The 13,989-nt window shown below is 40.0% G+C and overlaps 1 protein-coding gene across 5 annotated transcripts in view; it reads right to left on the bottom strand.

Annotated features, from left to right (window-relative positions):
* EPS15L1 (epidermal growth factor receptor pathway substrate 15 like 1) overlaps positions 1-11,204 on the bottom strand; it is a 45,865-nt gene extending 34,661 nt beyond the window's left edge. For all 5 annotated transcript variants that reach the window (XM_079328150.1, XM_079328151.1, XM_079328152.1 and 2 more), the window contains exons 1-11: positions 11,089-11,204; positions 6,689-6,730; positions 6,384-6,473; positions 6,104-6,151; positions 5,357-5,452; positions 4,656-4,718; positions 3,749-3,874; positions 2,212-2,271; positions 1,696-1,929; positions 1,008-1,165; positions 405-561 (exon numbers count right to left, since the gene is read on the bottom strand). In XM_079328150.1, the coding sequence (XP_079184276.1) occupies positions 405-561; positions 1,008-1,165; positions 1,696-1,929; positions 2,212-2,271; positions 3,749-3,874; positions 4,656-4,718; positions 5,357-5,452; positions 6,104-6,151; positions 6,384-6,473; positions 6,689-6,730; positions 11,089-11,118 (1,104 nt within the window). In that variant the 5' untranslated portion in view covers positions 11,119-11,204. The remainder of the gene's footprint in view (positions 1-404; positions 562-1,007; positions 1,166-1,695; positions 1,930-2,211; positions 2,272-3,748; positions 3,875-4,655; positions 4,719-5,356; positions 5,453-6,103; positions 6,152-6,383; positions 6,474-6,688; positions 6,731-11,088) is intronic.
* Between the last annotated feature and the right edge of the window lie 2,785 nt (positions 11,205-13,989).

The following is a 13,989-nucleotide window of genomic DNA, read 5'->3' as shown; positions in this document are numbered from 1 at the left end:
TCGTTTAGCCATTAAAAAATGTTATGTTTCCATGGAAGGAATTTGGTACTGACCACTGCCAGGGACAGGCTGCTCAACCAGCATTTAATATTTGCTGTTACAAGTTCCCTGACTCAACCTTCTGTACAATGAAAGGATTACATTTTATGCTAGATTTTTTCCAGCATTATTACTCCTTGGCTTATAGAATATTTTACTGCATTTTTCTTTACTTACTGTCTTGGTTGTTGAAAAATTAGCTATATTTTCAAATGTTAAAAGAATTTTGTAAGAGGAGATAAGAAAAAATATTGGCCGTTCTTTATCATAATACTAAAAAAAAACCCATACAAAATTCATACTCAAGGCCCATGATTTTTAAAGCACATAAGTTCAGTCTTATCAACAACAAATTGCTGACTTACGTGGATGGGTGTGTTCCTGTCTGTGGGAGGGATCATATCTGGAGGTAACACTTGTGGAGGATCAATCCCTTTGCTGACCTTCTGCTGAATGAGATACATGGCGAGTGCAAACTGGTCTTTGCTGAGTTTTCCCATCTGTCTTGTGTCTGCCAAAGCCCTGATAAAAAATAGATCATACTTACAAACAAGAAAATCTTATTTCTGCTCTACCAAAAAGCCTGAAATACACATGCACATGTAATTCCTTTTTGGTTCATCCTCATCAGAGCTTACTTACACTAGTTAGCTTTCCATGAACAGTGCAGTATTTTATTCCACATATTTAACTGAATAGAGTAACGTTAATCTGAGAAAATATTTAGAGCACTAGAGCTTCAAAAGACAATAATGATTCACAGTCTGACCTATTGCCTCATCTCCCAGAAAAGCAAAGAGAGCATTTATTTCTTCCTTAATTTTCCACATAGTCCACATATTGCAGTATGTGGACAAGTAAAAGTTGGGGATTTTTGTTTCTGGCATTTTTTAATGTTAGGATCACATTCTGAATCTGAGTTCCCAGATCAGCAAGTTACAAAAACACAGCCAGTATGGAATTCTTACCATATATGTGCTAGGAGATTCTGAGACAGACCTGAATGCATAAAAATATCCTTTACTTCTTGGCCACTCACAAACCCATCCATGTCTGTGTCTGTCTTTAAGAAAATTTCATCATATCGCGCTTTTTCGGACATTGGTACCACCCAATTCACAGCTGGCTGCAAAACAAAATTTGGTATTTCAAAAGAACTGAAACAGTCTTTATAAACATACTGAGTATATACCACATTATCCAGAACTGGGTGTGCTGAATATCTTGCATAGCCCAGTCTGACTCTATTTGCAGAGCATGTTTTAACTTCACACTTTTTATCTGAATAAAAATACTGATAAACAGCTATTCATCAGTTGCAAAGCATTAATTCTTTGGAAATACAGACCCAACTAGGCATATAAAGTCCTCATGCTAATAGCAGGAGATTTAGAAGCAGACTAATGATTTCTTTGGTATTAAAGCAGATACTCAAAACCTTTCTATCGCTTCACTTACTTCATAAAGTGAAAATTCTCCCTAAGATTTGCTACCTCATGGTTACTGATGAAAATTCATCTGATGTTCTTCCAAGTCTTATCACTCTCATTTCACCTTCTCCACTCAAATCATCCAAACACAAGAGCTCACACGAGGCAGATTTATTTTTCCTACAGTTTACAAATACTAAAAAAATAAGAAAGAAAGGATGTGTACCTGTGTTTGTTTGATGTGCTTGGGAGACAAGCTCCCTGGGCTGTTCAGACTGTTGTCACTGCCATGGGATGGTGTGGAACGGAGGCTGTCTTTTGGTGGAGGACTCGCAGGGAGAACAGGAACTGCACCAGGAAAGACAGGTGTCTTCTTTCTTTTAGAAGGTGGTATGAGAGAAGGGGGCAATCGTGAAGGAACTGACTCTTTCTCAAGAGCTCTATAAACCAAATGCATTGCCTGCAAAGGCAAAAAGGTCAGATAATATTCACAATTATTCGAAAAAGCAATGAGATCTTCCTGTGTCAGCCATTTACATATTAGTAAAACAAAGACAGAGACCAGAGCAACCAGAGCAATTAATTTTGAATGTAATTCCAACAAGTTTAATCTTGACACAGACAAGAGTCAGTAGATGGATTTCAAGAAGGTCATTTAATAGCTCCATCTGAACAATTTAAATCAGAATAGTCAGCTACTTGCTTTGTCTAGGCAGTGAATTGAGAATTTAAAGCAACCTACCACAGCAAATTCATCCTTGTCCAGGTGACCATCTTTATCAATATCACTGAGATCCCAGACCTACAGCAATTAAGATTAAAAAATGATTTGCAGACTAAGTAACATTTTATGTATTCATCTTATTAACATGCCCTCTAAAGGTTCCTTGTAGATTTTGGTTAAGATCACATTAGTTATATTACCTATCCAAGCATTCTCTGATGAAACAGACTGGATTAGAGTTTCTGGTCACATGAATCAACACTGGCTCTAACAAATTCTGGCTGCACCAACAGGCAGGTTTTTCATCTTTCTATGATGCAATTACATCAAGCTGAGTAAAACATTCAGAGGTGGCTTCCAGAACTGCCCAGAGGGTGTGGGCTAGCAGATCATTCAAATTCCTCACAAGAAAGTTCAGTAGAAAAGTCAATACATCTCTAATTCCTATTTCATTCCTAGATTATTAGGTTTTTCTATTAAAAGCTAAAACTATGTGCAGCTCCCTCTGGCCCTCTGAATTTCTTGTTGGAGAGAATTTAAGCATTTATCAACTATAGTTCATTATTAGGTTAGGCACAGTCCACGAAACTTGCAGAAGTTTGAGAGAGATACAGAATTTTGTGAACTCCAACATAGTACTGCTTAATCATCAGTATGACCTGGAAACAGTAGAGTGCACAAAAAGGCAAGACTCAGTTGTGAGAACTTTGCTTTATCACTGGACCCTTGACAAATTTAAGCTCCTTGATTAGTCCTTGTGTCCATTTCCTCAATGCCTTATCTTGTCCACAATTTTTTTCTGGAAGAGGCAAAAGCTTCCTGAATTTCTATTTTGACAATAACAAGACAAAATCCAAAGCCCTTCAAGACTTCACGAATCATACTTAGATTTTGTAGATAATACAGAGTAAAAGGCACTTCTTCCTGAAGAGATAAAAGTAACTTGAAGAGCAAATAGAGCTCTTACACAAAAGTACTCATTCTCAGAAATATCAGTGTGCAAAGCGTAAAGGAATGTGTTTTTAATGGAGGCAGAAAAATACTTTTCAGTCTGCTTCCCTTGCAAATGGACACACTAAACTCAGACCTTGAAAGTATTCATAAATACACATGAAAGAAAAAAACAACTTGACAATCTGTACTAAAAAAAAAAAAAGAGGATGTTCTAAAGTATTCTCCTGTACAAACAGGGGATAGATTTAATGCTAGGTCTAATAACTCATATTTGTAAAAATGCGAAGACAGCCAGAATTTGATGTTGTAACAGTTATTATAGTTCAGGCAAGCTTTGTCTTGTTTTTAAACAATCAAGACCAAATTTCCATCTCTTAAATGAATGGAGAGATAATTAAGACAATCTACTCCAGGGCCAAAATTACTACTCTTACTCCTATTACTAAGTGGAAGACTTCAGAGTTGTAACACTCCTGATTTATAGCATGCACACGATGCAAAATCTCAGCCAAAACCTAATCTCTATTGATAAATTACATTTTAAATGTTGCAACTATGAGAAGCTAAATAGAGACTAGTTAAATCTAAACAACTTACTTACCCGTCCGAGGATATCAAGAGGTAGCTTTGAATTCATCAGTACTGGTTTTACTTTGTCTCCTGAAAGTAAACCATTTACTGGCAAAAGGCTTTCAAAAATACCATCAAATTTTGCTTTTTCTTCCACCTAGTTGGTAAGAAATAGTCTGAATAAGTAAAAATGTGTGTCTGTGTGAGTAACAAAAATGAGACCTTGCAAGAAATTAAGACTGGTCAGTAATGCATGCATCCTAAATTTCCAAGCTTTCTTGCAAGTGCCTCTGTACTATATTTAAATGTAAACGCATAGACAAAGCTTTGAAATTAAGCTCCTAAATCTAAGGTTATGATAGCCAAGAGATTTTACCATGCAGCAGACAAGTGCTTCTGTTTTTAAGAAACTTTGATTAACTCTATAGAACGGAAACTTATTCTTCCCAGTTTACTACAAGTTTTTTATTACATTTCTACCTTTTGGAAATGTTTGCAGTTGAAAAATTACCTAAATATAAATACCCCAAATATGCATTAACAGTTATTTTTTCCAAATTATATACATTTCCTATATCACTGAATACTAATTAGAAAATAGGAACTTAAACTTTAAATTAATAGTTCAGACTGGTTGCGGTGAAGTACTTTGCTGTTCCCAGTGGAGTTCCTTAATAAAAACAAAGTCCCTAATTGTAGGATTCTGGAAGAAATCCAGGCAAAAGATAAAAATTCATTGTCTGAAAAAACATCACACCAGTGGCTGCCAAAGGGTTAATTATAAAACTACACCTTGGTGCTTTCTACTGTACACAGTTTGGGAGGACTTCTGAAATGGGAAATACACTTGATACAAAATTCTCTCATTGGGAAAACTACACACAAGAAAAATATTTACCTCTGAAAACTGGATGGAATGCATTCTCTTTTACACTTACCCTAACAGCCCAGTGAGTCTCTGTTGAGGGTGGTGTGATCAGCAAAGGACTACTAGTGTCATGCTAAAAATTAGAAAATTTTTTATTTTTATATATACATATTTTTATATAGATAAAATAAGTACACACACTTCTGTCTCTTATCCTTACTAATTGCATTAAGTTAGAGATGGTTATAGACATGAAGCTTAACTACACTGAGGAAAATAGGCTGCACATGTACCTAAATAAAAGTCACACTCATTCGATAGCATTACAGTACTTGGGTAAAGATATTCAATAGATGCATCCGGTATCCAAGCACAGAACCAACACAAGCCAAAGAGGTTCTGCAGCAGCTACTGCAGGGCAAAGCTGCAGTGGTGCTTTTTTACTACTCATTCCTGTTGACCCAGCCCCAAAATAGTTCTTTTTCTTTCCTTTTTTTTCCATAAATTCAGAGTTCAGCCACATCAGCTTCCTGACCAAACCAACCAGACACAAACTCACTTTGGTACTGCAGTCCAGGAAGGGCCCAGTTTCTTGTCACTCAGCATGACAAGACTGTGGCAGCCCTTGCTGCTGTGTCCTAAGGAACTGTTTGACAGCAGACTGAAGCCCTAGAACCATGATATTTATAAAATAGAAGATTATTCCAATGTTCCAACTGAAGCCTTAGTTCCCATATAACACATACCTGCATTTAAGTGGATATTACTTACAAATTTAGGAGGTGGCACAGTCAAATTCAGACTGCTCAGGTTTACATCGTGGCCATTCTGTGCACAGGCTACAAGGCGCAATGCAATATAGAAACCCTACAAACAATTGTGTTGTCTATTAAAGACCAGTTTAAATCACAAAAAATAATCCGCTTACGATTTTTACTAACACTGTTCATGCACAACTCAGTAAAAAGAAACCCCAGATGCACAGACCCATGATGACAACTAACCCTTTGCTTTTAAGGACGAGTCAGGAAAAATTTTACAGTAACAGGAAATAAAGAGGAGAAAACCGGAAATCAGCTTTTATGAAGAACTCTCTTCTAAATAAAATATAATAAATTTTCTTAAAAATTAATAATGTTTTGAATTTATTTTCATCTACTAGTAACTTGCTATTTGATATTCCAAGCCATTTTTAGTAAAAACACTAACTTTTTCATGCACAAAAGTCTTCTAAAATCAAATCACACTTTTCATTTGGGACTCAATGACTGTGCATCTACACAGTACATACACTGATTATTTACAAAACAAAAAAGATACAGAAAATTAGAAACTTTTCTGCAGCCTCACTGAGCAATACGCTTGGATACAAGCAGTGCTGGGGAAAAAACTCATCTTGTAAACAAAAACTCAACCCTGAAAAAGATAAAGATAACTACTAGTGGTGCCAGGGCTTGATCAAAACAAGGCTAATCTGGGAAAGGTAATAGAGGAAGTCTATATGAACATTTCCTTTACCTGCTTATCTAAGTATCCTTTACCCTCTGGGTCAGCCAAATCCCAAATCTGTGGAGATAAAAAATAAAAGCCACTGTGAATTTCAAAGAAAACTTAGCGCAACAATTCCTACTGTATGTCTTCTTAAAGAGTTCATTCAACTGTCAAGTAATGACATACAATGTTACTGACTTGTTGAGGTAATGAAAAATTTTTACACAAATTTTTATTCGCAAATTTTTCCTTTCACTTAAATGAATTGTACAGACAATTACTGCATTATCCAATCCCTTCAACTTACTTTTCCAAGGGTGATATCGGAGAGACCAGATTTTTTAAGAAACAGAGCAGCTTCACTTGCACCAACTCTCCCTGTGTATGTTGGATCTACCTGAAGGAGAAAAAGTAACATTTAATTAAAACATGACTGTTGTGAAAGCAGATTTAAGTAATGCAATGTCTCTTGCCTCTAGGTCAAAAGGAGTTACACAAACTGCATCACCATTTGGAATTCACACAGTTTTAGCACTGTAATAGGGAAAAAAAAGAGAAGGAAATCTTGGGAAAGAAACTGCACTTTATTTTTACTTTTTTTAAAGAACATACCTGTTTGTAATATGTTTCATATATTGGATTCCCAGTAGGAAACTGAAACACAAGTAAGAAAACAGAATAAACGACTATCAGAATTGACAGGAAAAGAAATGTAAAGCACTTTGTGTATTGCTTCCATCGAAAACCTAAAATACTGTGTTGATTTGCTGCGTTACAAACTGGACACTTGGAATTTAAGGATAACAGGGATCCACCAAGACTACAGGCTACTGTCATCTCTTAGAACTTCTCATGCATCCTACTTCTCCTCACGCTTTTACTTAATGACACTACATTAGGGATAAGGTTTTGAAGAACAGCTTTGAATTATTTGCCAAAGTATTTCAGATCTCAGCGTGAAAAGTACTGATACCAAAGGCCCAATTTTCAAAATAATGCTGACCTACCTCCTGCACTGTATACATCCTTACAGAACATTTACAGCAGACAATTACACACACATGTGCACAAACAGAGCCCTGTGCCTGTGTTAACACATTTTCAGGACTAGAACCTTAAACTGAAACAGAGTAAACAAAACAAAATAAAACAAACAAAACCCCAAACCAAAACATATACATATATAATGAATGGCGAATTAACAACTCTCATAATTCTCTGACAACACTTCTGGAGGATTTTAACTTGGTGTAATCACTGCACTGCACGAAAGCTGAGGACCCAAGGGAAGCTCTGCCTTTTCAGTGTACTAAACAAGCAGATCCAAATCCCTCTTGCTGACATTCCAAGCAGATGGGAACTGGAATGCCAAAAGATGCTGAAGCTCCAAAATCTATCTTCTCACTCGCCTCCAACAGCTGCCTACAGGCTGTGAGTTCTAGCCTTGTGCAGGCTATCCCTCTGCACCGTTCTCCTCAGCCTCAAAGCCAACAGCAAAACCAATCCAGTCAAAAACAGTTCAGTCCTTAGACCACTCAGAGGCCTTAAAAAGAAAACAACAGAACAACCCAGTAAAGAGTTTAATGAGCATGACGAAGAGATGTCACAACACCTGCTTGGGACAACCACTCTCCATCTCCAGGACAGCAGTACTCCAAAAAGGAGTATTTCACACTAAGTCCTATCACTACTACTATATCCCCTGCCAAATGTCACCTTCTTCCTTGTCATCTTCATGGATTTCCAGATGTTCTGCCTACTCTGCGAGGAAGAAAGGCAAGAACAGGATGAAAGAAAAGACCAATCAAGAAGATGAACATTTTATTTTACGCCAAGAGAACCTTCTTCTGAGTTTACAATAAACATGCCAAATCTTCACTTAAGAAGCTATGCATAATAACTAAGTTCTCTGAACCAAGCACAAGCAAACACTGACTCTCTGAAGATTCCAACTCTATTTGAACAGAAAAATCCTGCATTTTCAGAACAGTTTCCTAGTTGCCTTAAATGTACTTCACTTATATCTATCAACAAAATAAGCTACCGCATTTTCCAACATTAGCACCCTCTGGAAGCTCTCGCTCTTCCTGATGGCAAACGGGATTTCAGAAGGATGCTGCAAACAACTCATACATTTGAGTATTCTGGCATGTAAACGATCAGCACATACAAGCATTGTGTTCCTGTCGAAGCAGGAAACACATCATTCAGAGAAAAGGTGGAAGTAGGAAATAGCCTGTTCCGCTCTGAAAAAAAACCCAGGATGTTTTCAGCCAACTATCACCAAACTATGCATCTCTTGTTTATCAGAAAGCTCAGACAAGAGATTCAACCACCAACGACAAGCTCCTCTAACTGATGTGGTGAGTGACCCAGAGCATTCAGAGACTGGTTTCGTACCAAGATACAGAGTAAACTGCTCCAGCAGCAGGACTGAATGATCTCATCCCATCACTAGACATTCCTGTCACTCTCCTTTGATATTGCCAGCCAATACGTGCAGCTGATTTACCTGGTAGAGGTGGCAGGAAGCCAGGGTGATGTGCTTCAATGCTGTGAAATTTCCTCTACAGCAAATTATTCACCCAAGTGCTGCTGGAAAGCACTTCAGGGTCAATTCTCTACTTGCAGAATTTTACAAAGATTCAGCCTCTCTGACTGATTTACCTAAATGACTACACCTCTGTGATGAAGCAGATCAGACAAAATGGGTTCAAGTGATAAAAATAGCACAGCTCTCTATCTACCCATCACCACATGTGGTGACATCACCATCATTCAAGAGGATTCTGTAATTTGGTGACATCTGCAGATGAAGGACCAACCCAAGAGTGTCGACACCAGCAGAGACAAAAATTTTCCAGAGTGTACAGTTGATGATGTCAAAGCACAACCTGTTAGAGAGGTTTCATTTGATTGTTTATCCATCCTGTGGTTTCTATGCCTGCTCCATACTCCCCAAAATATCACCTCCGACCAACGCTTTAGACCACCTTCCAAACAGGCCCTTCAGAGCCCTAGTGCCTCGTTGTTTAATCTCCAAGCTGATTTTCTGTTCAGAAGTTCAAGCCATACACCTGCACACCCACGGCAGATGCACACACTGCGTTTGTGGTACGCAGTGCACACGCACAAATACTGCTCTAAGTCCCTTAGAGCAGCTCTGGGAAGAGGGCAAGAGTAAGTGCCTGCCACCACAACAATTCATACAGCCAGTCCTCTTTCCTGAGGTCATCTCAGGGCCACAAAGAGCTCTGGATCACATCAGCTATTTAAAATAAAATTATTATTATAGTAAATGATCAATGATAAAATACGATCAAATATTTTAAGGTGCTTGAATTACCCATGTGGTTTGCAGCACTTAATATGTTGGTAACAACAGTCTTATTTTATATCTTTCTGAGTGGACATGCCACAACATTACAGCATATGCAGCCTCTCCTAATTCAATTTATGGCATTTACTCTAATTAACACACATCTCCTTAGTAATCACAAAACTGAGGCTATTTAGTTAGGAAGGTTATTACTTGAAAGGAAATTCTGTTTGCTGCCCTGATTACAGCTGGATTACTCTTGACGGCTCCATACAGTAAAACAAGTTTTAGAACTACAATGCTTGCACTGAATTAGTTGGAAAACACTATAAAAATACATTTAAAGAAAGCGGTCCTTTACGCCCCTAAACCTAACATTTTCTATCAAGAGGAATACCACTGCCAGATGCCAGTCTCTCAAAGAGCAACGAGAATTTAAACAACAGAGAAACTTGATTTCTAAAGTAAATATTTTATAATTTTATTATTTTTACCAATGTACTACAGAAGTTTCACAGCTACAGACCCTTTCACATCCAGAGTTTGACTTACATATTTTGCACTACATTAATCACTTGAAAATTTTTTGTAAGTTTGTGTACGCATGCATGTTTCCAGATGTTTCTGAATATGTTCACTTAATCAAACCTATGTTAAAGGGGACTCCTGTTAAACAGAAGCTAAACAGCCATACTTGTTCTTAGTAAGACACACAGCAAGTTACGTTATCCAATTCCATTGAGAGATAAATGTTTAGAGCATCGCAACTCAAAAACCATTATTAAAAGGAAATTGATATATTTAAATAACCTGAACTAATAGGAGTCATTTGGAATGCATGACTGGCCTAGGCACAGTGTAGAAAATAGTTTCAATTTCAAGACATGAAGTGTAGTGGGGTGGTGCTGCTTTTCTTTTGCTTTAAAGCAAAGAAGTAAAGTGACCCTCTTCACAGGGATATGGAAAATAATGAACAGCGATCACACTGCTCAGGCTTGAAATATTCGGGTGAGAAATCAATGAAAAAGCTTTTGGAAGAACAGAAATCAACCCAGGGTTCCCAAGCACTCAACCAGAGCTGGAAACAGGCTCTCGCAAGGGATAGGGATATGCGCCCCGTGCCCTGCCCTGAAGAAGCTCATCCTCCTCCTGACAGGCGAACACCTCCCGCCCATCCCTCACCCCCTGCCAGTGTCCCCGGCCACGGCCGCGCTCCTCACGCATCTCGTCAACGCCCTACACAGCCACGACACCCTGTCACAGCAGCTCAGCAGCTACCCGCCGCTACGAACAGGAAAACGGGGTGACGTGCGGAGCACCAGCCCTTGCCTACGGTAATCCCGACGGCTCGGGGTGGGGAAGCGCCAGTAGACCCTCAGCCCCTCCCCAGGGAAGCAGCTCCAGGGCCTCCATGAAGGCAGGGTGCCGGCACAGCTTGTGGCCCTTCAGCGGCGTCTGCCCCAGCCCCGGGGTACGGCGGGGGCCCCTCGCCGCTCTTGCCCCGCCCGGGTCCCGCTCCCCGCCGTGCCCCGACCCTCATTCCCCGCGGGCCGAGCCCCTCCCAGCACGGGGCCTGTACTCAGCGCCAATCCCGGCCCGGCTGCACCCTGCTACGGTGCAGCCCCGCTGCCTCTCCCCGCGCCCGCCCGGCCGCCGGTGCGGAGGGCCGCGCGTTCTCTCGCAGCCCCGGTACCTGCTGGCTGAGGGGGATGAGCGCCGCCATCTTCCTCCCGCTGGGTCGGGCCGCGGCCGGGGCGGAGCGAGGGCCGGGAGGCGGCGGCACGGCCGGGCCGGGAGGCGGTGGCGGTTGAGGAGGTGCCCGAGCCGCCGGCGAGTGCCCACGGCTTTATCGGGGCCCGGCAGGCGCTCCTCGTCGGCAGTTCCCGCTGCCCGCAGCGCTCCCCTGAGTCACTGAATTGTTTAGAACGGAAGAGACCTGTTAAGATAATTGAGTCCAACCTTTGATCGATCACCACCTTCTTAACCACATCAGAGCACTGATTGCCACGTCCCGTCGCTCCTTAAACACCTCCAGCAATGGGGACTTCACCACCACCCCTCTGGGCAGTCACATAATCCCAAAACGAGCAAAGTTTGAATGGACCACAGCGGGCCAGCAGGTCCCACGTCCCTGCTCTAGCAGGGCCATCCCAGAGCACACGGCACAAGATTGTGTCCACACCGTTCTGGAATATCTTCAGTGAGGGACTGCAGTCTGTTGCAGTGCTCGGTCACTGCACACTAAAGTTCTTCCTCCTATTCAGGTGGAACTTGCTGGGCCCCACGGAGCAGAGCCGAGTCCGTACTCTGAGCCCTCCGGGCAGACACTGACAGGCAGGGCTGAGGTCTCAGCCTCTCCTCTCAAGGCCCAAGAGACCCAGCTCCCTCAGCTTTTCCTCGGCGCAGAGACGCTCCAGCCCTTGATCAACTTTGTAACTCTAAACCCTGTCAAAGCAGCCCTCATCCAGAGAAGGTCCTTCACCCCCAATGAAGTTTCTTCTGGTCTTGGATTAATTTTTCGGCATCAAATACACCAAAGTTAGCAAGCTCCTGACTGCAGAATATAAACCCTGAACAGCAGCCTGACCGAGGCTGGATCACTGTGATCACGTAAAAGTTAAATGAACAGGAGCCCATTTAGGAAAAAAAAGTGCAGGGCGACTGTCATGTTTCAGAGCTTTAAAAGTTCTTTACCCCAGACTGTCAGTTAATTGTTTTACAGCTCTTGGACAAAAAGAAGCAGAAAAACTTTACCTCAGTCAGTCAACAGACTACAAAGTGGCACAGCCCCCCCCCCACTTCCTTGCTCCGCACCACACAAAATCCTCTCAGCCAGTGTCCAGAGGTAAATGCAGAGCCCTGGGCTCTGAAGTCTGGCTTTATTTTTATTCTAAATGTGTACCATTACTTTTTGGGGGAGGAAGGAAGTGCAGAAAAGTAGAAGCACTTGAGAAAGGATTGAATGAAATGACTGAAAAAGTTACAAGATTGAGGTGTAAGACAAGTAAAACAAAAAATCAGGCACATCATTCATTGCTTCCAATTCGTTTCTCTCATTGCATTAGGAAAAAAAAAATAACAAGACAGCATGCAGGCACTTTGTATGTCTATTTCAGAACTGTGAAAGGGAAAAAATCTGTCAGAATTAAAAATTTTAAACTTTATTTAAACTTGTAAGATCAGATTTGTGGATGGACAGACTGCTGTCAGTCCCACACCACAATAGAGCTGGAATGGTCCAGCAGAAGATAAGGTGCATTGACTCAGTAAGTTCGGAAATTCTGGCAGATGCACAATGGCTATAGAAGTTAAGCAAAGCTTATCTCCTCCTTGGTTCCAAATATGTTGCAAAGCATTCTTTGCCCATTTGACATGCTGAACTCTTTACTGGAACATAAAAGTGCAGTATTTCCTCAATAAAAATGAGCATTAATTTTACATTTAATATTAAAACATTAAAATGTAGAACAGTTACAAAACCTCATGCTTTATCTCAGGTGGTTTCAATATTATATTGAAATACATATTACAGAAGTGTTAAGATACAGTTAATAAGTAACCACTTTTTCTATAGATAATTTAACTGTGACACAGCATTTTTTATAAAAATAACTGGAACTAGTAAAAAAATCGAATGTTGCATTAAAACAGCCTGTATTAAAACGACTCCATTGGAGCAGATTTCCACAAGCTGTTAACAAAACATCACTATCCTTACATGATATAAGTGGAAAAAATGTGTACTTCTTTCAAATGACAATTAAAACTCTTTCATCTCAATATAATTTCTCACTCTTCTGTCCCTTCCAGAGTCTTCTTTGCTCTCTAATTTTTTTCTTAAACTATTGCTCCAAGTAATTTTCTTCCATAGCCCTTTCTCTCTCCTGCTATTTCTCAATGTGTTTTACATGTATTTCCTTTACAAGGAAAATAAAAGAATTTCCTTTACATAGGATTCCAATTTCATTTTTATACACCAATAGTTTCTCAATCAGATTAGACAAGGAATTTTTACAATGTGGAAATAAAGAATGAAATCACCCATGAGAATTTCATGTTCACTGCATTTCACCCCATGTTCCATCTCCAAAGTCTTTTGCATAAATCTCAGCATCTGTTCTCAAGAAATTGTAAAAAATTGTGCCAGCTTTCACTTTAGAAGGAAAACAGAAAAAAAACCAGGAAGTCTGCTTTCTTAAGAGTCCTCAGACTACCCATCTCGTTTGGTTTCCATTCCCCCTCAGATGAACTGCATGTTTGGAATACAGTCAGGAAAAGAAAATGGCTCAAGGTGTTCCCTTAGCTAGGAGTAGGAAACTGTATAGAGGAGTTTTGACCATAGTATAACACCATTCTGAATTATTATTATTCTTCATCCCAAAATTCAGGTCCTCAGCACTACTTCCACCATGTGTTCAGGTTCATCCCAATCCTTTAAAGACACAGGAAAAATAAGAAAGCAAAAGTGAACAGTGCACAGTTCAACTATATTTAAAAGAAATTAAATAATCTACTAATATAGAATAAGGAGAGAAAATTACCTCAGGTTTACTGTCATTTAGATCATAACTTCGGATTCAATCATCCCAATCCT

This window comes from Erithacus rubecula, assembly GCF_903797595.1.
Source record: "Erithacus rubecula genome assembly, chromosome: 28".
Classification (NCBI taxonomy): Eukaryota; Metazoa; Chordata; class Aves; order Passeriformes; family Muscicapidae; genus Erithacus; species Erithacus rubecula.
The sequence above is the reverse complement of the archived record's forward strand: the minus strand, read 5'-3'. Positions and strand labels throughout refer to the sequence as shown.